Genomic DNA, 27854 nt, shown 5'->3' on the forward strand with positions numbered 1-27854 from the left:
ATTCATTCACACCTGGTGGTGGTAAGCTACATCAGTAGCCACAGCTGCCCTGGGATAGACTGACGGAAGCGTGGCTGCCAGTTTGCGCCTACGGCCCCTCCGACCTCCACCAATCATTCATTCATCAATCATTCATTCATCAATCATTCACCATTGTGAGCGGCACCGGGGGCAAGGGTGAAGTGTCCTGCCCAAGGACACAACAGCAGCGATTTGGATGTCAATAGGTGGCAAGCGAACCTGTAACCCTCAGGTTTCTGGCACGGCCGCTCTACCCACTACGCCATGCCGTCTATGTACATATTTGTATGTATGTACATGCATATATGTGTGTGTGTGTATATATGTATGTATACATATATATATATATATATGTATGTATGTGTGTGTGTGTATGTATATGTATGTATACATATATATATATATATGTATGTATGTGTGTGTGTGTATGTATATGTATGTATATATATATATATACATATATATATATATATATATATATATATATATATATATATATAAACCCGAATTCAAAAAGACAAGACACCCACGATGGTTAATTGTATTCCTGAGGTCTTACCTGACCTGCCATCTTGCCCACTTTGATGGAGCGTCATTTGCGCCATGATGAGGTGTTACTGTTGGCCTCTTTGGTCACTGAAACCAAAAAGTACAAAGGTTATAAAACTAATGTTTCATGCAAAGTAAAGAAAGCAAACAGGTAAAAAAAGGAAGGCTATCACCAATAGTTTTGCATCAAAAACAGATTATTTCATATTCCGCATTTGGTTTTGTGGTGATGCAATTGCACCCAAACATTCGTGCTTTTCTCCGTCACATGGAATGCTCGGAACGCAAACCTAATACGCTAATTGCCTTTTATGCGCTCTCTCGAGCCGCGAAGCGGGAAAAGGAACGTGGTGCCGCCCCAATCTAAGTGGAGCTGCTTCTTGGCCGCGTGACTCCATTCTGTCGCCTTCAGTTAAACTTCAGGGAAAGACTTAGTTATGGTAAATTATTATCAGCCAAGAAATAATAGATTCAAAGCCGGGCGTCGTCGTAATGAGGACTGAGAGGGGGGTGGAAGTCGATGGCGTTAGAGATAACAATACTGTTGTTTTTCACAGCAGCTAAAACAAGCTACGATTTGTTGAATGTGTTCAATTAAATTGGATTCATTGGTATTGAGCATTTGACCTATATTTACCAATTTGGTGAATTCACATGTACAATTTTCTAATTATTTTCCCAATCCAATCCACTTTATTTGTATAGCACATTTAAACAACATACATGTTTCCAAAGTGCTGCACAACAATATTAAAAACAACATTCAACTATCCTTAGCTGACTGAATAAAAAACTAAACCAATAAAAAAAAAAATTCAAAAAAACATGATTAAAAAGGATTTTAAAGGGTAAAACCAATTAAAACAATAAATAGAAATCAAAATCATAAATAAATGTATATCCTGGTGCCTATCTCAGCTACAATCGGGTGGAAGGCGGCGTACATACTGGAAAAGTCGCTACCTCATCGCAGATAAATGTATATATATTTTTTATATATACTATTTTAGTTCATTTCAACCATTGCACCGTCAAAAAGTTTGGCTCATTCACGATTTCCCCCCCAAAATTCCCAAATTTTGAGGAAATTCCAAAATTTCGGGGTATTTTAGCATTTTTGTTTACCTTTATCGCATCTCTCAAACGATTCATACTATTCAAAAGTATAAATGTTCCTCGCTAACGTTAACATGCTAACTCTTTTTTGGCTACATTTTGCCGGTATACGCCTCAGATTCAGCCATTTGACTGTTAAATGTTAGCATGCTCACATTAGCATGCTAGTTTTTTAGGATAATTTTGCAGGTGTACACATCAGAGTGATATACAGTATCTTGGTACTTGATGCATGTTTACTGTTAAAATGCTAATGTTGGCACATAAACATGCTAACATTAGCATGCAATTTTTTTTTAGTTAACTTTGCAGGTATACACCATATAGTCAAATATTTAGGTGCTTGATGCATGTTTACTGTTAGAATGTTAATTTTAGCATGTTTATATGCTAACATCTGCATGCCAGTTTTTTGGGTTAATTTTGCAGGTATACACCTAAGAGTCATATATTTTGGCACTTGATGCATGTTTACTGTTAGAATGCTACTGTTAGCATAAAACATGCTAACATTAGCATGCTAGTTTTTTTGGTTAATTTTGCAGGTACACACCTCAGAGTGATATTTTGGTACTTGATGCATATTTACTCTTAGGATGCTAATGTTAGCATATAAACATGCTAACATTAGCATGCTAGTTTTTTGGGATAATTTTGCAGGTATACATCTCAGAGTGATGTATTTTGGTACTTGATGCAATTTTACCGTTAGAATGCTAATGTTAGCATGCTGTTTATTTCGTTTAATTTTGCAGCTATACACCTCAGAGTGATATATACATATATATACATATATATATATACATATATATATATATATATATATATATATATATATATATATATATATATATATATATATATATACATAAATATACATAAATATATATATATATATATATATATATATATATATATATATATATATAGTACTATAATACACTGCATGGTGCAACCTGGACACATCATCAGTGATTCTCCCGGGGTCATAGGGTGTTTCGGGTCTTAATCAGACACCCTCACCCGGGCGACCCAGCCGAGGATGATCAGTCCCTCGACTTGTGTCCAGGTAGCGCACTACGCCACGCGTCCCCCCTCCTCAACCAGACCCAACGTGAAGCCTCTTCAGACGCTTCCAAGATGTTTTTTATGGCTCTTCGCCTGTGCAGTCCACAAATTCCAAGGAGCCCCAGGACACGGTGTAAGGACTTGCCTGCAAAACCCCTGCAGCCCACCTCAATAGGCTCGAAACGGGCCTTCCACCCATTCCTCCGGCAGTCAGCCACAAGATCTGCATATTTCGCCCTCTTCCTTTCCTGAGCTTCCTCCATTCTGTCCTCCCAGGGGACAGTTAGCTCAAGGAGCACCACCTGCTTGCTGGTTCCAGACATCAATACCATGTCTGGCCGTAGTGTTGTAGTTGCAATGATGTCTGGGAATCGCAACTGCCTTCCTAGATCAACCAAGAGCTGTCAGTCCCTTGCTGTTGTTAGCAGGCCACCCTGGGTCTTCTTGGAGGGTTGAGGTTTCTCTCCTGCTCGGACAAAGGCAATTGTGCTCTTAGTTGGGTGTTGCGGCTTACTGGTGTTGATGCCAGTGCAGATAGTGTCTGCTATTGCCCGCAGGACCTGGTCGTGGCGCCACCGGTACCTGCCATCTCCCAATGCCTTTGAGCAACAGCTGAGGATGTGTTGTAATGATCCTCTTTTCTGACAGAGCTGGTACATATATATATATATATATATCTATATATATATATATATATAGATATATATATATATATATCCATCCATCCATCCATTTTCTACCGCTTATTCCCTTTCGGGGTCGCGGGGGGCGCTGGCGCCTATCTCAGCTACAATCGGGCAGAAGGCGGGGTACACCCTGGACAAGTCGCCACCTCATCGCAGGGCCAACACAGATAGACAGACATCATTCACACTCAGATTCACACACTAGGGCCAATTTAGTGTTGCCAATCAACTTATCCCCAGGTGCATGTCTTTGGAAGTGGGAGGAAGCCGGAGTAACCGGAGGGAACCCACGCATTCACGGGGAGAACATGCAAACTCCACACAGAAAGATCCTCAGCCTGGAATTGAACCCAGGACTGCAGGACCTTCGTATTGTGAGGATATATCATGCTAACATTAGCATGCTAGTTTTGGGGGATAATATTGCAGGTATACACCTCAGAGTGATATATTTTGGCACTTAATGCATGTTTACTCTTAGAATGCTAATGTTAGCATATAAACATGCTAAAATTAGCATGCTGATTTTTTAGGTTAATTTTGCAGGTGTGCACCACAGATGGATATATTTTGGCACTTGAAGCATGTTTACTGTTAGAATGCTCATGTTAGAATATAAACATGCTAACATCCATCCATCCATCCATCCATCTTCTTCCGCTTATCCGAGGTCGGGTCGCGGGGGCAACAACCTAAGCAGGGAAACCCAGACTTCCCTTTCCCCAGCCACTTCGTCTAGCTCTTCCCGGGGATCCCGAGGCGTTCCGAGGCCAGCCGGCAGACATAGTCTTCCCAATGTGTCCTGGGTCTTCCCCGTGGCCTCCTACCGGTTGGACGTGCCCTAAACACCTCCCTAGGGAGGCGTTCGGGTGGCATCCTGACCAACTCCTCCACTTGGGGAAGGGTCTCCTCCCCAACCCGGAGATGGCATTCCACCCTTTTCCGGGCGAGAACCATGGACTCGGACTTGGAGGTGCTGATTCTCATTCCGGTCGCTTCACACTCGGCTGCAAACCGATCCAGTAAGAGCTGAAGATCCCGGTCAGATGAAGCCATCAGGACCACATCATCTGCAAAAAGCAGAGACGTAATCCTGCGGTCACCAAACCGGAAACGCTCAACGCCTTGACTGCGCCTAGAAATTCTGTCCATAAAAGTTATGAACAGAATCGGTGACAAAGGACAGCCTACAAAGGACAGCCTTGGCGGAGTCCAACTCTCACTGGAAATGTGTTCGACTTACTGCCGGCAATGCGGACCAAGCTCTGGCACTGATCGTACAGGGAGCGGACCGCCACAATAAGACAGTCCGATACCCCATACTCTCTGAGCACTCCCCACAGGACTTCCCGAGGGACACGGTCAAATGCCTTCTCCAAGTCCACAAAGCACATGTAGACTGGTTGGGCAAACTCCCATGCACCCTCAAGGACCCTGCGGAGAGTATAGAGCTGGTCCACAGTTCCACGACCAGGACGAAAACCACACTGTTCCTCCTGAATCCGAGGTTCGACTATCCGGTGTAGCCTCCTCTCCAGTACACCTGAATAAACCTTACCGGGAGGGCTGAGGAGTGGGATCCCACGATAGTTGGAACACACCCTCCGGTCCCCCTTCTTAAAGAGAGGCACCACCACCCCGGTCTGCCAATCCAGAGGTACCGCCCCCGATGTCCACGCGATGCTGCAGAGTCTTGTCAACCAAGACAACCCCACAGCATCCAGAGCCATAAGGAACTCCGGGCAGATCTCGTCCACCCCCGGGGCCTTGCCACCGAGGAGCTTTTTAACTACCTCAGCGACCTCAGCCCCAGAAATAGGAGAGTCCACCACAGATTCCCCAGGCACTGCTTCCTCATAGGAAGACGTGTTGGTGGGATTGCGGAGGTCTTCGAAGTATTGCTTCCACCTATCCACAACATCCGCAGTTGAGGTCAGCAGAACACCATCCGCACCATACACGGTGTTGATAGTGCACTGCTTCCCCTTCCTGAGGCGGCGGACGGTGGTCCAGAATCGCTTCGAAGCCGTCCGGAAGTCGTTTTTCCATGGCTTCCCCGAACTCCTACCATGTCAGAGTTTTTGCCTCAGCGACCGCTGAAGCCGCACACCGCTTGGCCTGTCGGTACCTGTCCACTGCCTCCGGAGTCCTATGAGCCAAAAGGACCCGATAGGACTCCTTCTTCAGCTTGACGGCATCCCTCACCACTGGTGTCCACCAAGGGGTTTTAGGTTTTCCGCCTCGACAGGCACCAACTACCTTGCGGCCACATCTCCGATCAGCCGCCTCGACAATAGAGGTGCGGAACATGCTCCACTCGGACTCAATATCCAGCACCTCCCTCGTGACATGTTCGAAGTTCTTCCAGAGGTGGGAATTGAAACTTTCTCTGACAGGAGACTCTGCCAGACGTTCCCAGCAGACCCTCACAATGCGTTTGGGCCTGCCAGGTCTGTCCGGCATCCTCCCCCACCATCGCAGCCAACTCCCCACCAGGTGGTGATCGGTAGAAAGCTCCGCCCCTCTCTTCACCCGAGTGTCCATAACATGAGGCCGCAAATCCGATGACACAACTACAAAGTCGATCATGGAACTGCGGCCTAGGGTGTCCTGGTGATCGGTAGAAAGCTCCGCCCCTCTCTTCACCCGGGGGAGCACTTTCCAGTACTCCCTCGAGTGTACCCAAAAAGGGTGGGTACTCTGAACTGCTGTTTGGTGCGTAAGCACAAACAACAGTCAGGACCCGTCCCCCCACCCGAAGGCGGAGGGAGGCTACCCTTTCGTCCACTGGGTTGAACTCCAACGTGCAGGCTTTAAGCCGGGGGGCAACTAGAATTGCCACCCCAGCCCGTCGCCTCTCACTGTCGGCAACGCCAGAGTGGAAGAGGGTCCAGTCCCTCTCAAGAGAAGTGGTTCCAAAGCCCTTGCTGTGCGTCGAAGTGAGTCCGACTATATCCAGCCGGAACTTCTCCACTTCGCGCACTAGCTCAGGCTCTTTCCCCCCCAGTGAGGTGACGTTCCACGTTCCAAGAGCTAGCTTCTGTAGCAGGGGATCGGACCGCCAAGTGCCCTGCCTTCGGCTGCCGCCCAGCTCACATTGCACCCGACCTTTATGGCCCCTGCTATGGGTGGTGAGCTCATTGGAGGGGTGACCCACGTTGCCTCTTCGGGCTGTGCCCGGCCGGACCCCATGGGAACAGGCCCGGCCACCAGGCGCTCGCCATCGTGCCCCACCTCCGGGCCTGGCTCCAGAAGGGGGCCCCGGTGACCCGCGTCCGGGCGGGAAATCTGGGTCCATGTTTTGTCTTCTTCATAGAGGTCTTCGAGCTGCTCTTTTTCTGATCCCTCACCTAGAACCTGTTTGCCTTGGGAGACCCTACCAGGGGGCATAAAGCCCCCGGACAACATAGCTCCTAGGACCATTGGGACACGCAAACTCCTCTACCACGATAAGGTGGCAGCTCAGAGAGGAGCTGCCACGTTATATAAATATAATATAAACATGCTAAATATAATATAAACATGCTAACATTTGCATGCTATTTTTTTAAATGAAAATATAATAAAAAATAATGAAACAGAAAATAAGCAGCCATTAACCGTAAATGAACAAGTGGATTAATAATACATTTTTACAGCTTGTCCTTTATAATGTTGACAAAATAATAGGTAGATAAATGACACGATATGTTACTGCATACGTCAGCAGACTAATAAGGGGCCTTTGTTTATTTACTTACTACTAAAAGACAAGTTGTCTAGTATGTTTACTATTTTATTGAAGGACGAAATTGCAATAATAAACATTTGTTTAATGTACCCTTAGATGTTTTGTTATAATAAAGCCATTTTTTGGGGGTCCCCTTTATTTAGAAAAGTATCAAAATACATTTTGGTACCGGTACCAAAATACTGGTATCAAGACAACCCTATGAGAATCGTATTTTTTTTGTTACTCGACGCTATCTAAATGCCATCTTTAACCTTTTAAACGTCTTTTTATTTTGATACTACATCACAAATGTGTTTATTTTTCATGCTTCCAGTTGAGTTCTACCGGATATTTGCCCATTTGTCTCCTCGTGGACGACCTCATCTTTCTTCTAACGGGGTAGTCTTTTGTTAATGTTATCGCCGTCATGTAATCTCAGCGCCAGCCAGCAGGAGCGACAACATAGTGAATGTGTCTCCAGCTGTCACGTCACCACTGACTTAAACGGTTGCGAATGAAGTGTTCTAGAACGAGGCTCGCGTAAGTCATGGAGTCTTTGCTGAGTGCTGGGGGTTTGAACCTGAGGCTGACAAGCGAAGGAGAAATGTGCAGGGAGACATGGAGACACTATGGTGCCCGCCAGGAATGCAACTGTAGTCGGGGTCAGGCAAGAGGCAGAGTGGGAAGAAACTCCAGTGTTCTTTGCACATAGTGTTTAACAGTGCAAAAAAATGTACAAAAAAAATTATATATTTTTGCGAATTAAATGTTGGTAGATGACAACAAAGCCAAGTACTGTATTTTTCGGATTATAAATCGCTCCGGATGATACGTTGCACCGGCCGAAAATGCATAATAAAGAAGGGAAAAAACATATATACGTCGCTTTGTAGTATAAGTCGCACTTTTGGGGGAAATTTATTTGATAAAATCCAATACCAAGAATAGACATTTAAAAGGCAATTTAAATAAAAAATAGTGAACAACAGGCTGAATAAGTGTACGTTATATGACGCATAAATAACCAACTGAGAAGGTGCCATGTATATTAACGTAACATATTATGGTAAGAGTCATTCAAATAACTAGAACATATAGAACATGCTATACGTTTACCAAACAATCTGTCACTCCTAATCGATAAATCCAATGAAATCTTCTTTCTCGATGTCGCTTTTAAACAACTCTGCCAACTCCAAAGGTATGCGCCGCTTCCTCTTGTCGCTTTCTGCTGCATATTTCACTACGTCCAGCTTGTAATCTGCAGTACATGATCTCCTTTTCGGTGCCATTTTTGTTCAGCTCTTCTCAGTTTTTATAAGTTACTGCCAACGATGAAATGATCCATTTTAATAGCTACGGCAGTAGCATATAGCATATAGCAGTTAGCATCTCATGACCCACAATGTACTTCTGCCATGACATTCCCCCGCCGAATTCTTATTGGTTGACGTGTGTGTGACGATTGCTGACATTTTCTTCGTCTCTTCCGCGAATGAGATAAATAATATTATTTGATATTTTACGGTAATGTGTTAACAATTTCTCACATTAGTCGCACCGGAGTATATGTCGCACCCCTGGCCAAACTATGAAAAAAACTGCGACTTATAGACTGAAAAATACGGTATTTGCAATTTTTTGCCTTAAACAAGGCTCTCAATGCTGCTGTTAAACATGAAGTGGACAACAAATCCACCGGAGACATCCCGTGTGATAATAAACAACATGTCGCCGACTTGTATTCCAGGGTAATTGTTTACCGTGAGACATTTAAGCTCATTAGTGAAGCCTGATGAAGGCAGCAGGGTAACTCGGCAACCCTCTCTCAAGCTTGTTCTTTGGAATTTGCCATTTTCCTTTACTTGCATTCATTCAGCTTTAAAACAGTAAGGATAATGATTGGAGTAATAATAATAATAATAAAAACCCATATCTATTGCTGTTAGACCTAGCCGTGGTGTAATTCATTTCCACAAAGTAGCAATAATTGCTTATAAATTGAATAGTTTCATAATTAAAACACACACAAAAAAAAAACAGTCTCAGACTTTCAAAATATAATTTTTTAACATTACATGAAATAACATTTACAAGCCGCAAACTTCGAAGCGCAATGTCATTTTGGTGCCTTCCCGAAACGGTCAAAAAAGATAAAAATCCTTAACTTTAACATCCGTATTGCTACAATAATAAACATTTTAAAAATAAAATCCACTTACAGCACATTAACACATTGGCACACATATAAACGTCCCTTTGGTGGCCTCACAAGTGACCAGAAATCCCCCAAATCCTTAACTTTGACCACCTTAATGCTGGAATAATAAACATTTTAAAATGTATAATCCACTTACAGTACATGAACACATCAGCACACACACAGAAGACCCTTTGGTGCCCTCACAAGTGACCATAAACCCCCAAATCCTTAACTTTAATAACCATATTGCCACAATAACGAACATTTTAAAAAGTAAAATCCATTTACAGTACATTAACAGGTCGACACACACACAAGTCCCTATGGTGCCCTCACAAGTGACCACAAATCCCCCAAATCCTTAACTTTAACCACCTTAATGCTAGAATAATAAACATTTTGAAAGGTAAAATCCACTTACACTACATCAACACATCGGCACACACACAGAAGTCCCTTTGGTGCCCTCACAAGAGACCATAAACCCCCCAAATCCTTAACTTTAACAACCATATTGCTACAATAATAAACATTTTAAAAGAAAACATCCACTTACAGTACATGAACACATCGGCACACTTGTAAGTGTATTTGTTGCAGTCCAAGATTCCAACCATGAACCCCCAGACTGTGAAGCAGATATTATTGTCTCATAAGAAATCAAATCCTTAACTTTAACAACCATATTGCTACAATAATAAACATTTTAAAAAGTAAAATCCACTTACAGTACATGAACACATCGGCACACACACATAAGTCCCTTTGGTGCCCTCACAAGTGACCATAAATCCCCTACATCCTTAACTTCAACAACCATATTGCTTCAATAATAAACATTTTAAAACATGCACCTGGGGATAGGTTGATTGGCAACACGAAATTGGTCCTAGTGTGTGAATGTGAGTCTGAATGTTGTCTGTCTATCTGTGTTGGCCCTGCGATGAGGTGGCGACTTGTCCAGGGTGTACGCCGCCTTCCGCTCATGTGCAGCTGAGATAGGCTACAGCAACCCCTGCGACCCGAAGGCGAAAAGGATTCTTGTGTCCAGAGACGTATTTCCTGACTTTATAAACATCATATGAATTTTTTTTTTAAGATTTTGTGATGATAAAAAATATCGATGTAGTCATAGTAATATTGATTAGATACACTATTGTACTTGATATCATTACAGTGGATATCAGGTGTCGATCCACCCATGGCATTTGTTTACATTTTGACCCAGGTAAGCTATTGTATCCTCCTATGGTGTGTAGTAAAGCATGTTTAGCTATTGCTTGTCCTGCAGTGATAATGGTACTTGTAAGAAACTAACTTTATTTTGTTGCCATAGAGGCGAGGATTTATACGAGACAACTTGTCTTTTAGTAGTAAGTAAACAAACAAAGACTCCTAATTAGTCTGCTGAAATATATTGTGTCATTTATAATTCTATTATTTTGTCAACATTATAAAGGACAAACTGTAAAACATTGATCATTAATCTACTTGTTCATTTACTGTTAATTTCTGCTTATTTTCTCTTTCAACATGTTCTATCTACACTTCTGTAAATTTTAATAATCACTTATTCGTCTGTTGTTTGATACTTTACATTAGTTTTAGATGATGCCGCAAATGTTGGTATGGATCCGATACCAAGTAGTTACAGGATCATACATTGGTCATATTCAAAGTCCTCATGTGTCCAGGGACATATTTCCTGAGTTTATGAATATAATATACATTTTCAGAAAAAAAAAGAAAAAATATTTTCTGACAATAAAAAATATTGTCGTAATCATCGACTAGATACGGTCCTCTACTTGATATCATTACAGTGGATGTCAGGTGTAGATCCACCCATGGCATTTGTTGACATTGTGACGCAGGTGAGCTATTGTATCCTACGGTGTGTAGTGAAGCATGTTTAGCTTTTCCTCGTCCTGCATTGATAATGACACGTGTAAGAAACATACTTTATTTGTCCCCATGGAGACAAGGATTAGTGATTTGGAAGTAGCTAAAACACTGCCGACTGCGGCTTGACGTTAGCCACTTTGTAGCTAGCCGTGTCTTGAAGCACCTCTTCCTGAGGGCGTTTCAGTGTTATAACTTTATCTTTACTTTTTAAACCAAAATGCGTCCATTCTCCCTTTTCTGTCCACACACCGTGTCTGCTTGTAAGTACTCTGTGTGTGTGCACTGCCGAACATGCTCCTCTGCTCGTAAAACCAGCATTGTCATGACGTGACTATGCTGGGAAACGGGTGTTTTTCAAACAGATTATGGTACCGGCTTTGATTCATTAGTAACACGATATTCCACTATTATTGGTATACCGTACAACGTACGAATAATCAGACTGCAAACACCAACAATTGTTACGCCCATTTGACTGGCCAACCTACTACTTTGTAGCAGGGCCCTCGGAATTTCTGTTGCAATCACAGCATTTTAACAGAAATGTAATTGGAACATGTTAAAACAGAAAATAAGCAGATATTAACAGTAAATGAACAAGTAGCTTACTAATACAGCATAATGTTGTCAAAATGATACAAGATTAATGACACAATATGTCATTGCACACATCAGCAGACTAATTTGCCTTTGTTTGTTTACTTACTACTAAAAGACAAGTTGGCCAGTATTTACACTATTTTATTGAAGGCCAAAATAATTTTTTGATTGCAATAAAACACAAATATTTAATATCATTCGATTTTCAGTTAAAATAAAGCCAATAATGACATTTTGTTTGGGGTCGCCTTTATTTTGAAAAGTATCGACATACAAACCCCATTTCCATATGAGTTGGGAAATTGTGTTGGATTAAACAGAGTACAATGATTTGCAAATCCTTTTTAACCCATATTCAGTTGAATGCACTACAAAGACAAGATATTTGATGTTCAAACTCAAAAACTATTTTTTTTTTGCAAATAATAATTAACTTAGAATTTCATGGCTGCAACACTTGCCAAAGTAGTTGGGAAAGGGCATGTTCACCACTGTGTTACATCACCTTTTCTTTAACAACACTCAATAAACGTTTGGGAACTGAGAAAACTAATTGTTGAAGCTTTGAAAGTGGAATTCTTTCCAATTTTTGTTTTATGTAGAGCTTAAGTTGTTCAACAGTCCGGGGTCTCCGTTGTGGTATTTTAGGTTCATAATGTGCCACACATTTTCAATGGGAGACAGGTCTGGACTACAGGCATGCCAGTCTAGTACCCGCACTCTTTTACTATGAAGCCACACTGTTGTAACAAGTGACTTGGCATTGTATTGCTGAAATAAGCAGGGGCGTCCATGATAACATTGCTTGGATGGCAACATATGTTATTCCAAAACCTGTATGGACCTTTCAGCATTAATGGTGCCTTCACAGATGTGTAAGTTACCCATGCCATGGACACTAGTACACCCCCATACCATCACAGATGCTGGCTTTTCAATTTTGCACCTAGAACAGTCCTGATGGTTCTTTTCCTCTTTGTCTGGAGGACACGACGTTCATCGTCACCAAAAAACAATTTGAGATGTCAACTCGTCAGACCACCGAACACTTTTCCACGTTGCATCAGTCCATCTTAGCTGGGCTCGGGTCCAGAGAAGCCGGCGGCGTTTCTGGGTGTCGTTGATAAATGGCTTTGGATAGTAGAGTTTCAACTTGCACTTACAGATGTAACAACCAACTGTAGTTACTGACAGTGGTTTTATTAAGTGTTCCTGAGCCCATGTGGGGATATCCTTTACACACTGATGTCGCTTTTTGATGCAGTACTGCCTGAGAGAACGAAGGTCCGTTATATCATCGCTTATGTTCAGTGATTTCTCCAGATTCTCTGAACCTTTTGATGATTTTACAGACCGTAGATGATAAAATCCCTAAATTCCTTGCAATAGCTCGTTGAAAAATGTTGTTCTAAAACTGTTTGACAATTTGCTCACGCATTTCTTCACTAAGTGGTGACCTTCGCCCCGTCCTTGTTTGTGAATGACTGAACATTTCACGGAAGCTGGTTTTATACCCAATCATGGCACCCACCTGTTCCCAATTAACCTGCACACCCGTGGGATGTTCCAAATAAGTGTTTGATGAGCATTCCTCAACTTTATCAGCATTTATTGCCACCTTTCCCAACTTCTTTGTCACGTGTTGCTGGCATCAAATTGTAAGGTTAATGATTATTTCCAAAAAAAAAAGGTTTATCAGTTTGAACATCAAATATGTTGTCTTTGTAGCATATTCAACTGAATATGGGTTGAAAATGATTTGCAAATCATTGTATTCCGTTTATATTTACATCTAACACAATTTCCCAACTCATATGGAAACGGGGTTTGTACATTTTAGTACCAGCACTAAAATATTGGTAACGGGACAATTGTGGTTGTAGAAGACGCTTTGTTTCCCAACAAAAATCCCAGCTAAAGACCTGATTTAAAGATGTTATCGCAACAAACATCTACACAACTATCCATCATAATTTAAAAAAAAATAATAAAATAAAATCTCCTGCAAACTCAGTCCTTTTATGTGGCAACAATCTATAAAAAAAAAGCTTCAGAAAATCCTGTGGGGGTTGCCGGCATAGGTGCCCATCTAACGCCACATGCCATAGACCTAAAGATAGCTAGCCAAAGAACTGAACGGGAGTCAAAGTGGGCTTCAGGGAGCCCCACCCAGGACACATGAGAAAGGTGTTGAGCAACAGACTGATGAAGTTGAAGAAGAACTATGTGGACATGAGAAAGAACACAACTAACTCCATGATTCAATGCACCCATCAGGGTGAAGATGAGACACCGCTCAGCTGGCTTTCATATATATTTATATGACTGCATAGACAACATACTTAACGGTCGAACTGGAGAACTTTGTTATTTTTTGCAAACAATAGCTCAATTGGAATTTGATGCCTGCGACATGTTTCAAAAAAGCTGGCACACGTGGCAAAAATGACCGAGAAAGATGCAGAATGCTCATCAAACACTTATTTGGAACATCCCACGGGTGAACAGGCTAATTGGGAACAGGTGGGTGCCATGATTGGGTATAAAAGCAGCTTCCATGAAATGCTCAATCATTCACAAACAAGGATGGTGCGAGGGTCACCACTTTGTGCACAAGCAAATGGTTTAACAGTTTAAGAACATTTCTCAACCAGATATTGCAAGGAATTTAGGGATTTCACCATCTACGGTCTGTAATATCATCAAGAGGTTCAGAGAATCTGGAGAACTCACTGCTCGTTAGCAATGATTTTAAGGTCCTAGGATCCCTCAGGCAGTACTAAATCAAAAAGCGACATCAGTGTGTAAAGGATATCACCACGTGGGCTCAGGAACAATTCAAAAAACCACTGTCAGTAACTACAGTTGGTCACTACATCTGTAAGTGCAAGTTAAAACTCTACTATGCAAAGGCAAAGCTATTTATCAATAGCACCCAGAAACTTTGCCAGCTTTGCTGGGCCCGAACTCATCTAAGATGGACTGATGCAAAGTGGAAAATAATTCTGTGGTCTAATGAGTCCACATTTTAAATCGTTTTTGGAAACTGTGGATGTTGGGTCCTTCGGAACAAAGAGGTAAAAAAAACATCCGGATTGTTCTAGGTGCAAAGTTCAAAAGCCAGCATCTGTGATGGTATGGGGGTGTATTAATGCCCAAGGCATGGGTAACTTACAAATATGTGAAGGCGCCATTAATGCTGAAAGGTACATACAGGTTTTGGAACAACATATGTTGTCATCCAAGTAACGTTATCACGGACGCCCCTGCTTATTTCAGCAAGACAATGCCTAGCCACATGTTACAACAGCGTGGCTTCACAGATGCTGGCTTTTCAACTTTGCGCCTACAACAATCCGGATGGTTATTTTCCTCTTTGGTCCGGAGGACACGACGTCCACAGTTTACAAAATCACTTTGAATTGTGGACTCACGCAGAACAATTTACCACTTTGCATCAGTCCATCTTAGATGAGCTGTGGCCTAGCGAAGCCGGCGTCGTTCCTGGGTGTTGTTAATAAATGGCTTTCGCTTTGCATAGTACAGTTTTAACTTTCAATTATAGATGTAGCGCCCAACTGTAGTTACTGACCGTGGTTTTCTGAAGTCTCCCTGAGCCCATATGGTGATATCCTTTACACACTGATGCCACTTTTTGATGCAGTACCGCCTGAGGGATCAAAAGTCTGTAATATCAATGCTTACATGCAGTGATTTCTCCAGATTCTCTGAACCTTTTGATGATATTACAGACCGCAGATGGTGAAATCCCTAAATTTCTTGCAATAGATAGTTGGGAAATGTTGTTCTTAAACTGTATGACAATTTGCTCACACTTTTGTTCACAAAGTGGGGACCCTTGCCCCATCCTTGTTTGTGAATGACTGAGCATTTCATGGAAGCTGCTTTTATACCCAATCATGGCACCCACCTGTTCCCAATTAGCCTGTTCACCTGTGGGATGTTCCAAATAAGTGTAGTAGCATTTAAGTCTCACCTTAAAACTCATTTATATACTCTAGCCTTTAAATAGACTCCCTTTTTAGACCAGTTGGTCTGCCGTTTCTTTTCTTTTTCTTCTATGTCCCACTCTCCCTTGTGGAAGGGGTCCGGTCCGATCCGGTGGCCATGTACTGCTTGCCTGTGTATCGGCTGGGGACATCTCTGCGCTGCTGATCCGCCTCCGCTTGGGATGGTTTCCTGCTGGCTCCGCTGTGACCGGGTCTCTCGCTGCTGTGTTGGATCCGCTTTGGACTGGACTCTCGCGACTGTGTTGGATCCATTATAGATTGCTTTCCTCCTCTCCAAGGTTCTCATAGGCATCATTGTCACCGACATCCCACTGAGTCATTAAGGTTCTCATAGTCATCATTGTCACCGACGTCCCACTGGGTGTGAGTTTTCCTTGCACTTATGTGGGCCTACCGAGGATGTCGTAGTGGTTTGTGCATCCCTTTGAGACACTAGTGATTTAGGGCTATATAAGTAAACATTGATTGATTGATTGATTGATTTTCCAGTTCGAGCTTTAAATATAATGTCTTTGCAGTCTATTCAATTGAATATAGGTTGAAAAGGATTAGCAAATCATTGTATTCTGTTTTTTATTTACCATTTACTGAACGTGCCAACTTCACTGGTATTGGGGTTTGTACTTAAGGATTGTGAATTATAGGCGCAGTTTTAAAAAAGGGCAGTTCCCCTTTAAATGGGAGCCAATAGTAGTTTTTGCGTGTGCACTAACCACTTACATTTTTTTAAATTTGTATGTAGCATCCAACACCTCAAATTTAACATTTCCTATGGTTTACAACAATACTAACACATTTTAAATCGAATAATGTCACATTTATTACAATTTTTTTTTAATCACTTTTATTGTAGTTACTTGCTACAAAACATTTTGAGTTCTCTATTTTGTCAGAGGAATAGAATCCGATCTGAGAACAGTAAGATTGGAGGACGAAAATAGTATTATTGCGAAGATTTGTTTTTACAACATGTTTATAGCCTTTAAAGGCCTACTGAAACCCACTACTACCCACCACGCAGTCTGATAGTTTATATATCAATGATGATATATTAACATTGCAACACATCCCAATACGGCTTTTTTAGTTTACTAAATTACAATTTAAAATTTCCCGGGAGTTTCGTCTTGAAAACGTTGTGTAATGTACGCAAGACGTCACGGGTTTTAGGAAGTATGAGCGCTGCGCACACACACAGCTGAATGTCGTCTGCTTTAACTGCATAATTACACAGTATTTTGGACATCTGTGTTGCTGAATCTTTTGCAATTTGTTCAATTAATTTTGTAGAAGTCACAGTAACAAGATGGAGTTGGGAAGCTTTAGCCTTTAGCCACACAAACACACGGTGATTCCTTGTTTTAAATTCCTGGAGGTGAAATTTTACTATGGATCAGAGCGCGGTCAAGCAAACATGAATCACGACGGAATGTCAACCAGCAGGTTTCGGTGAGAAAATTGTGGTTAAAAGTTGCTTCTTACTGGAGAAAAGCTGAGCTTTTGCCGTCCATAAAGCTGCCGTCGATTCCCCTGAGACATTGGCGTCAAGACACCCGTGGAGACACACCTCCGACCAGGGGCGCCGAAAAGGGGGGGTAAAGGAGACGGATTCTAGGGGCCCATGATAGAGGGGGGCCCAGAGAGGCCCCTAATGATGATGAAATTATATGAAATTATGTGTTGGGGGCCCTGTAAAGATTCTTTTCATGGGGCCCAAAATCCCTAGCGGCACCCCTGCCTCTGACTGTCAGGTACTATTAAACTCACTAAAACACTAGCAACACAATAGAAAGATAAGGGGTTTCCCAGGATTATCCTAGTAAATGTGTCTAAAAACATCGGAATCCGTCCCAATGCAATCGCGTTTTTTTTTTGTTTTTTTTTGTTGTTTTTTTCTAGCCCGTCGCTATCAATTTCCTCAAACACAAATCTTTCATCCTCGCTCAAATTAATGGGGAAATTGTTGATTTCTCGGTCCGAAAAGCTCTTTTTGTTGGAGGCTCCCATTAAAATCAATGTGAAGATGTGAGGAGCCATCAAACATGTGACGTCATCGTCTGCTACTTCTGGTACAGGCAAGGCTTTTTTATTAGCGACCAAAAGTTGAGAACTTTATCGTGGATGTTCTCTACCAAATCCTTTCAGCAAAAATATGGCAATATTGCGAAATGATCAAGTATGACACATAGAATGGACCTGCTATCCCCGTTTAAATAAGAAAATCTCATTTCAGTAGGCCTTTAAAATAAAAGAAGAAAGAAAATGACATGCACATACATGCGTCATGGCCTAGTCTGCAAATTGGACCTCAAAATGATTACAGTCCCGTCAGAAACACGGGAATCCATCTACATTACATAAGTCAGCCGTGTGACGCACTACACTCATTAATTATCTTTTCGCTCACCATACAAATGTAAAGTTTGTGAACCTTGGTCTAATTCAACTGAAATATCGTATTTGTATCAATATCGAGGTCATGTGAGAGTACGGCAAAACACACCTTTTGTTGTGCAGTTCTTTGGTTTTCTTGATCTCCTCTCCTGGTAGTAGATGATAGTTTTTGCCTAATGGCTCTTGGGAGGCGTGGCGCCTGATAACTGAGCTCCAACCGTCACAACTTTATCAGTGGATTTGAGATAAACAGCAGGCCTGAAACAAGGAATTGTACCATTTTTAGCTTATAACACAACTATTTTGCATTACACACTAAACAATGCTGGGTTATTTTGATAACCCAATTTGTGAGTGGCGAGTGTTGGGTTAAATTTTGGAATTATTTTTATGAAGAGCAATCCATTATTTGGGTTTTAAGGCTATTATTTTAACTCAATTTCTGGGATTTCAAAACTATGAACCATTTTGGGATTGTTTTTCAATGTGAAACACATTTTTGGGTAACATGCTTTGTTTATTAAAAAGGTACTTTTTTTCTAAAAGGGATTAACAGATCGGCACACATACAGAAGTCCCTTTGGTGCCCTCACAAGTGATAAGAATTCCCCCAAATCTTTGATTTTAACAACCATATTGTTAAAATAATAAACATTTTAAAAAGTAAATTCCACACACAGTACATTAACACATTGGCACACACACAGAAGTCCTTTTAGTGTCCTCAAAAGCAACCAGAAATCCCCCAAATCCTTAACATTAACAACCATATTGCTACAATGATAAACATTTTATGAAGTAAAAGCCATTTACAGTACATTAATGGATCAGCACACATACAGAAGTCCCTTTGGTGCCCTCACAAGTGACCAGGAATCCCCCAAATCCTTAACTTTAACCACATTTATGCGAGAATAATAAACATTTTCCATCCATCCATTTCCTACCGCTTGTCCCCCTTGGGGTCGCGGGGGGTACACCTTGGACAAGTCACCACCTCATCGCAGGGCCAACACAGATAGACAGACAACATCCACAACCAAATTCACACTAGGGCCAATTTAGTGTTGCCAATCAACCTATCCCCAGGTGCATGTCTTCAGAAGTGGGAGGAAGCAGGAATATCCGGAGGGAACCCACGCAAATACGGGGAGAACATGCAAACTCCATACAGAAAGATCCCGAGCCCGGGATTGAACCCAGGACTGCTCAGGACCTTTGTATTGTGGGGCAGATGCACTAACCCCTCCTCCACCGTGCTGCCCTAATAAACATTTTAAAAAGGTAAAATCCACTTACAGTACATGAACACATCGGCACACACACAGAAGACCCTTTGGTGCCCTCACAAGTGACCAGCAATCCCCCAAATCCTTATTTTTAACCACCTTAATGCTAATATAATAAACATTTTAAAAGGTAAAATCCACTTACAGTTCATAAACACATCGGCACACACACTTTAGACCCTTTGGTGCCCTCACAAGTGACCAGAAAGCCCCCAAATCCTTAAATTTACCACCATATTGCTACAATAACAAACATTTTTAAATTAAAATCCACTTAAAAGTACATTAACACATTGGCACACACACACATAAGTCCCTTTGGTGCCCTCACAAGTGTCCGCTATTGCCTTAGCTTCCCGTGCTTTTGTTTGTTTCCCGCATGATTTATGGACAGTAAATAATTTCCTTACCTGCACCTTGCCTCCGGAGTCCTGTCTGCATCCTGGGAGAACGATCCACGGAGTAAAATGCGACCCCGACTATGACCATACACGGCAACTCTTGTAAAAAAAAAAAAAATGTATATCTTGCTTTTGCGTATATTTTAATGATATAAAAATTGTGTTGATCAGCAGTTGGGAAAGAGTAAGACAAACCAGCAGTAAAATGTATAATTTTTAACCAACTATTGGGTCAAGGAGCGCTAAAGTTACCGCTATTATTTTAGCATGCTACATTTAGCACGCTAACAGGTAACACGTGTCAAATACCAAGTTAGCATGGAGTGATGGTTTAATAACTTATAAACGCATGCTTACCTTAGCTAAAGCTAAATATTACTCAAATCTCATCCACCGTAATAAAAACGATCCTAAATTTTTGTTTAGTACGGTAGCATCGCTAACCCAACAAGGGACTCCTTCCAGTAGCTCCACCCACTCAGCTGATGACTTTATGCAATTCTTTAGTAAGAAAATTGAAATCATTAGAAAGGACATTAAAGACAATGCGTCCCAGCTACAACGGGGTTCTATTAACACTGACACGATGGTATATACGGCGGATACTGCCCTCCAAAATAGTTTCTTGTTTTGAGGAAATAACATTAGAGGAATTGTTACAACGTGTAAATGGAATAAAACAAACATGTTTACTTGACCCACTTCCTGGGAAACTGATCAAGGAGCTCTTTGTATTATTAAGTCCATCAGTGCTAAATATTATAAACTTATCACTTTCCTCGGGCACTGTTCCCCTAGCATTCAAAAAAGCGGCTATTCATTCTCTTCTTAAAAGACCTAACCTCGATCCTGACCTCATGGTAAACTCACCTTCCCTTTATTTCAAAAATCCTCGAAAAAATTGTTGCGCAGCAGTTAAATGAACACTTAGCGTCTAACAATCTATGTGAAACCTTTCAATCCGGTTTCAGGGCAAATCACTCTACGGAGACAGCCCTCGCAAAAATGACTAATGATCTATTGCTAACGATGGATTCTGATGCGTCATCTATGTTGCTACTCCTCGATCTTAGCGCTGCTTTCGATACCGTCGATCATAATATTTTATTAGAACGTATCAAAACACGAATTGGTATGTCAGACTTAGGCCTGTCTTGGTTTAACTCTTATCTTACTGATAGGATGCAGTGCGTCTCCCATAACAATGTGACTTCGGACTACGTTAAGGTAACGTGTGGAGTTCCCCAGGGTTCGGTCCTTGGCCCTGCACTCTTCAGCATCTACATGCAGCCGCTAGGTGACATCACACGCAAATACGGTGTTAGCTTTCACTGTTATGCTGATGACACCCCACTCTACATGCCCCTAAAGCTGACCAACACGCCGGATTGTTGTCAGCTGGAGGGGTGTCTTAATGAAATTAAACAATGGATGTCCGCTAACTTTTTGCAACTCAACGCCAAAAAAACGGAAATGCTGATTATCGGTCCTGCTAGACACCGACCTCTATTTAATAATACAACTCTAACATTTGACAACCAAACAATTAAACAAGGCGACACGGTAAATAATCTGGGTGTTATCTTCGACCCAACTCTCTCCTTTGAGGCACACATTAAAAGCGTTACTAAAAAGGCCTTCTTTCATCTCCGTAATATCACTAAAATTCGCTCCATTCTGTCCACTAAAGACGCTGAGATCATTATCCATGCGTTTGTTACGTCTCGCCTCGACTACTGTAACGTATTATTTTCGGGTCTCCCCATGTCTAGCATTAAAAGATTACAGTTGGTACAAAATGCGGCTGCTAGACTTTTGACAAGAACAAGAAAGTTTGATCACATTACGCCTGTACTGGCTCACCTGCACTGGCTTTCTGTGCACTTAAGATGTGACTTTAAGGTTTTACTACTTACGTATAAAATACTACACGGTCTAGCTCCATCCTATCTTGCCGATTGTATTGTACCATATGTCCCGGCAAGAAATCTGCGTTCAAAGGACTCCGGCTTATTAGTGATTCCCAAAGCCCCAAAAAAGTCTGCGGGCTATAGAGCGTTTTCATTTCGGGCTCCAGTACTCTGGAATGCCCTCCCGGTAACAGTTTGAGATGCCACCACAGTAGAAGCATTTAAGTCTCACCTTAAAACTCATTTGTATACTCTAGCCTTTAAATAGACTCCCCTTTTAGACCAGTTGATCTGCCGTTTCTCTTCTTTTTATCCTATGTCCCACTCTCCCTTGTGGAGGGGGTCCGGTCCGATCCGGTGGCCATGTACTGCTTGCCTGTGTATCGGCTGGGGACATCTTTGCGCTACTGATCCGCCTCCGCTTGGGATGGTTCCCTGCTGGCTCCGCTGTGAACGGGACTCTCGCTGCTGTGTTGGATCCGCTTTGGACTGGACTCTCGCGACTGTGTTGGATCCATTATGGATTGAACTTTCACAGTATCATATTAGACCCGCTCGACATCCATTGCTTTCCTCCTCTCCAAGGTTCTCATAGTCGTCATTGTCACCGACGTCCCACTGGGTGTGAGTTTTCCTTGCCCTTATGTGGGCCTACCGAGGATGTCGTAGTGGTTTGTGCAGCCCTTTGAGACACTAGTGATTTAGGGCTATATAATTAAACATTGATTGATTGATTGATTGATAATGGAAACATGGCTACAGTTAGCATGTTTCAAATACCAAGTTTTATGACTGTAAGGTGTACGGCTGCGGAATTAGAGAAAATGAACGTAAAGTTTGCGCCATTAATTTATCATGCTAAATTCAGCACGCTAACAGGTAACAAGTGTCACATACCAAGTTAAATGTCTCTTAGGTAAACGGCTGCAAAATTAGCTCAAAAAGATAGCTCGTTAATCTTAACGTAAACATGCATACAGTTAGCATGTTTCAAATACTAAGCTATATAACTGTAAGGTGTATGGCTGTGGAATTACCGCTATTATGTTAGTATACTAAATTTAGCACGCTAACAGGTAACAAGTGTCACAAACTAAGGTAAACGGCTGCAAAATGAGCTCAAAAAGCTAGCCCGTTAATGTTAATGTAAACATGCATACAGTTAGTATGTTCCAAATCCCAAATTATATGACTATATGGTGTATGGCTGCGGAATTTGAGAAAAAAAACGTAAAGTTAGCGAAAAAGTTAGCTCTATTATTTTAGCATGCTGAAGTTAGCATGCTAACAGGTAACAAGTGTCACATCCCAAGTTACATGTGTCCGGGGTAAACGGCTGCAAAATCAGCTCAAAAAGCTAGTCTGTTAATGTTAACGTAAACATGCATACAGTTAGCATGTTTCAAATACCATGTTATATGACTGTAAGGTGTATGGATGCGGAATTAGAGAAAAAAACGTAAAGTTAGCTAAAAAGTTAGCACAATAATGTTAGCACGCTAAATTTGGCACGCTAACCGGTAAGAAATGTCACATACTAAAGGTAAACGGCTGCAAACTTAGCTCAAAAAGCTAGTCAGTTAATGTTAACGTAAACATGCATACAGTTAGCATGTTTCAAATACCAAGTTTTATGACTGTAAAGTGTATGACTAAGGAATTGGAGAAAAAAATCTAAAGTTAGCTACAAAATTAGCTAAAAAATGTGCTAAAAAGTTAGCGCTATCATGTTAGAATGCTAAATTTAGCACGTTAACAGGTAACAAGTGTCACATACTAAGTTAAACGGCTGAAAAATTAGCTCAAAAAGCTATTCTGTTAATGTTCACGTAAACATCTGATCTAAAGCGCTCATTTTTGTTGAAAGATTATCATCACACTTCAACTAAAATTAGCGCTATTATTTTGGCATGCTAAATTCAGCAGCTAACAGGTAACACGTGTCACACACCAAGTTACATGTTTGTAAGGTAAACAGCTGCAAAATTAGTCCAAAAAGCTAGTTAGTTAATTTTAATACCAAGTTATATGACTGTAATGGGTATGGCTTCGGAATTTGAGAAAAAAATGTAAAGTTAGCTACAAAATTTTCTAAGAAATGTGCTAAAAAGTTAGCGCTATTATGTTAGCATGCTAAATTTGGCACGCTAACAGGTAACAAGTTTCACAAACTAAAGGTAAACGGCTGCAAAATTAGCTCAAAAAGCTAGTCAGTTAATGTTAACATAAACATGCATACAGTTATCATGTTCCAAATACCAAGTTGTATGACTGTAAGGTGTATGGCTGCAGAATTGGACAAAAAAAATCTAAAGTTAGCTACAAAATTAGCTAAAAAATGTGCTAAAAAGTTAGCGCTATCATGTTAGAATGCTAAATTTAGCACGCTAACAGGTAACAAGTGTCACATACTAAGTTAAACGGCTGCAAAATTTGCTCAAAAAGCTATTCTGTTAATGTTCACGTAAAAATCTGATCTAAAGCGCTCATTTTTGTTGAGAGATTATCATCCCACTTCAACTAAAATTAGCGCTATTATTTTGGCATGCTAAATTCATTAGCTAACAGGTAACACGTGTCACCTACCAAGTTTCATGTCTCTAAGGTAAACGGCTGCAAAATTAGCCCAAAAAGCTAGTCCGTTAATTTTAATACCAAGTTATATGACTGTAAGGTGTATGGCTGCGGAATTGGATAATTTTTTTAAATTAGCTGCAAAGGTAGCTAAAAAATTAGCTAAAAAGTTAGCGCTATTATGTTAGCATATTAAATTTAGCACGCTAACAGGTAGCAAGTTTCACAAACTAAGATAAACAGCTGCAAAATTAGCTCAAAAACCTAGCTCGTTAATGTTAACGTAAGCATGCATACAGTTAGCATGTTTCAAATACCAAGTTATATGACTGTAAGGTGTATGGCTGCGGGATTAGAGAAAAAATTTGAAGTTAGCTAAAAAATTTGCTAAAAAGTTAGCACTATTATGTTAGCATGCTAAATTTAGCACGCTAAAAGGTAACAAGTTTCACAAACTAAGATAAACAGCTGCAAAATTAGCTCAAAAAGCTAGTCAGTTAATGTTAACGTAAACATTAATACCGTTAGCATGTTTCAAAAACCCAGTTATATGACTGTATGGTGTATATGGGTGCGGAATTGGAGAAAAAATTTGAAGTTAGCTACAAAGTTAGCTAAAAAGTTAGCGCTATTATGTTAGCATGCTAAATTTAGCACGCTAACAGGTAACAAGTTTCACAAACTAAGACAAACAGCTGCAAAATTTGCTCAAAAAGCTAGCCCGTTAATGTTAACGTAAACATTAATACAGTTAGCATGTTTCAAATACCAAGTTATAGGACTGTAAGGTGTATGTTGTTCAATGACTCACCCCTTCACATATACCAAATCCTGTTTGTGGCTTCTCGGAGGAAAAACTAGATTTCCAAAGAGCAGGTTTGGGTGAAGTCAAACATGGTGAAAAGAGTCACGCAGGAAGGTCACGCCCGCTGTTTCTCATTGGCCCAGAGAGCGGTGAGGAGTTGCCCCGAGTGAAGCATGAGGGTCAGGGGGGTATTTTTACAAGATACCAAGTGAGGGATGAAAGTGGGCAGCTCCAGCTGGCGTAGTGCAGGGATGCCGATGGAAATAGTTGAATGACGCAGCACATACTACACGTTCCCGCACGCCGGGTCCGCCTTGATAACGTGAGCTGCAAGCACACCGGGCCATTCGCCATCTTCGCCCAAAAATGGGTCACCGGTATTTGTCACGGCGGGTTTTTACATTCAAGCGACGTCAAGCAGGGGCCGCACATGCCCCGGAACCTTCCAGAATATGAACTTCTTCTCCAGGCGGCGCCAATCAAGCCAGTCCAGACCCTGGAAGTGACACGCTGAAACATTTGTGCGCTCCACTTATTTGGACTACGGGGAGAGATTTGGCCTCGGTTTAAGCTGCAGTGCACCCACAAATGGCCGATAAAGAGAACAAAAAAACCCTCAAACTGCCTAAACTAGCTGAAATGGGGCCCCAAGCAGAATTAACTCTTACGAACCCCGTTTCCATATGAGTTGGGAAATTGTGTTAGATGTAAATATAAACGGAATACAACGATTTGCAAATCATTTTCAACCCATATTCAGTTGAATATGCTACAAAGACAACATATTTGATGTTCAAACCGATAAACATCTTTTTTTTTTGTGCAAATAATCATTAACATTAGAATTTGATGGCAGCAACACGTGACAAAGAAGTTGGGAAAGGTGGCAAAAAAAGTTGAGAAATGCTCATCAAACACTTATTTGGAACATCCCACGGGTGTGCAGGCTAATTGGGAACAGGTGGGTGCCATGATTGGGTATAAAAGCAGCTTCCATGAAATTGTCAGGGTTATTAGTGGTTGAACCCCAAAATGCAGAGATGGAATAACAAACTAAGGGAGCTAGCACTGGAAGCTAGAAAACAAAAAGGAACTTTAGAATGGAAGCTAGAGGATAGCAAACAGAAAAACCGGAAATAACTAATGGCTAACAAGAACAGCTTACCGCTACGACGACCAGGACAAAATGTAGCACGACAGGTAATTGCTGAAAAGAATCACAGACACGACAAGAGCAACATATGGCAACGACATGTCCGACTGACAATACAATGATCCAGCCCTGACTGGAGGAACAAAGCAGGTAAAATAGGAGCTGGCTGATTGACATCGGGTGTGACCAGATGCCAATCAGCCGCAGCTGAGTGAAATCAGGACACAGGGAGACAAACAGGAAGCTGAACCAAAATAAGAGCACTAGACAGGAACTAAGGACAGGAAATACTAAACACACAGAGGAGAAACTAAAACACAAACAAACTGTCAGTGGCAACTCTGACAGAAATGCTAAGTAATTCACAAACAAGGATGGGGCGAGGGTCACCACCTTTTAAGCAAATTGTCGAACAGTTTTAGAACAACATTTCTCAACGAGTTATTGCAAGGAATTTAGGGATTTTACCATCTACGGTCCGTAAAATCTTCAAAAGGTTCAGAGAATCTGGAGAAATCACTGCACGTAAGCGATGATATCACGGACATTTGATCCCTAAGGCGGTACTGCATCAAAAACCGACATCAGTGTGTAAAGGATATCACCACATGGGCTCAGGAACACTTCATAAAACCACTGTCAGTAACTACAGTTGGTTGCTACATCTGTAAGTGCAAGTTAAAACTCTGCTATGCAAAGCCAAACCCATTTATCAACAACACCCTGAAACGCCGCCGGCTTCGCTGGGCCAGAGCTCACCTAAGATGGACTGATGCAAAGTGGAAAAGTGTTCTGTGGTCTGACAAGTCCATCTTTTAAATCATATTTGGAAACAGAGGACGTGGTGTCCTCCCGAACAAAGAGGAAAAGAACCATCCGGATTGTTATAGGCGCAAAGTTGAAAAGCCAGCATCTGTGATGGTATGGGGGTGTATTAGTGCCCAAGGCATGGGTAATTTACACATCTGTGAAGGCACCATTAATGCTGAATGGTCCATACAGGTTTTGGAGCAACATATGTTGTCATCCAAGCAACGTTATCATGGACGCCCCTGCTAATTCCAGCAAGAAAATGCCAAGCCACGTGTTACAACAGCGTGGCTTCGTAGTAAAAGAGTGCAGGTACTTTTCTGGCCTGCCTGCAGTCCAAACATGTCCCCCATCGAAAATGTGTGGCGCCTTATGAAACGTAAAATATGACAACAAGACCCCGGACTGTTAAACGACTGAAGCTTTACATAAAACAAGAATGGGAAATAATTCCACTTTCCAAGCTTCAACAATTATTTTCCTCAGTTCCCAAACGTTTATTGAGTGTTGTTAAAAGAAAATGTGATGTAACACAGTGGTGAACATGCCCTTTCTCAACTACTTTGGCACGTGTTGCAGCCATGAAATTCTAAGTTAATTATTATTTGCAAAAAAAAAATAAAGTTT

The 27854-nt window shown here is 41.4% G+C and overlaps 1 protein-coding gene across 4 annotated transcripts in view; it reads right to left on the reverse strand.

The window, feature by feature from the left end:
• Window positions 1-25410, reverse strand: part of LOC133541853 (paralemmin-1-like) — a 32102-nt gene extending 6692 nt beyond the window's left edge. Inside the window, exons 1-4 of one of the 4 annotated variants that reach the window (XM_061885547.1) lie at window positions 25271-25409; window positions 19985-20074; window positions 18395-18543; window positions 581-657 (exon numbers count right to left, since the gene is read on the reverse strand). In XM_061885547.1, coding sequence (XP_061741531.1) covers window positions 581-626 — 46 coding nt within the window. In that variant the 5' untranslated portion in view covers window positions 627-657; window positions 18395-18543; window positions 19985-20074; window positions 25271-25409. Of the gene's footprint in view, window positions 1-580; window positions 658-18394; window positions 18544-19984; window positions 20075-25270 lie in introns of all 4 variants that reach the window. The other 3 variants (XM_061885550.1, XM_061885548.1, XM_061885549.1) reach the window with 3 other exon arrangements.
• Window positions 25411-27854: the final 2444 nt, after the last annotated feature.

The sequence above is a fragment of the Nerophis ophidion genome, linkage group LG23 (assembly GCF_033978795.1).
Source record: "Nerophis ophidion isolate RoL-2023_Sa linkage group LG23, RoL_Noph_v1.0, whole genome shotgun sequence".
In the NCBI taxonomy this organism is placed as follows: domain Eukaryota; kingdom Metazoa; phylum Chordata; class Actinopteri; order Syngnathiformes; family Syngnathidae; genus Nerophis; species Nerophis ophidion.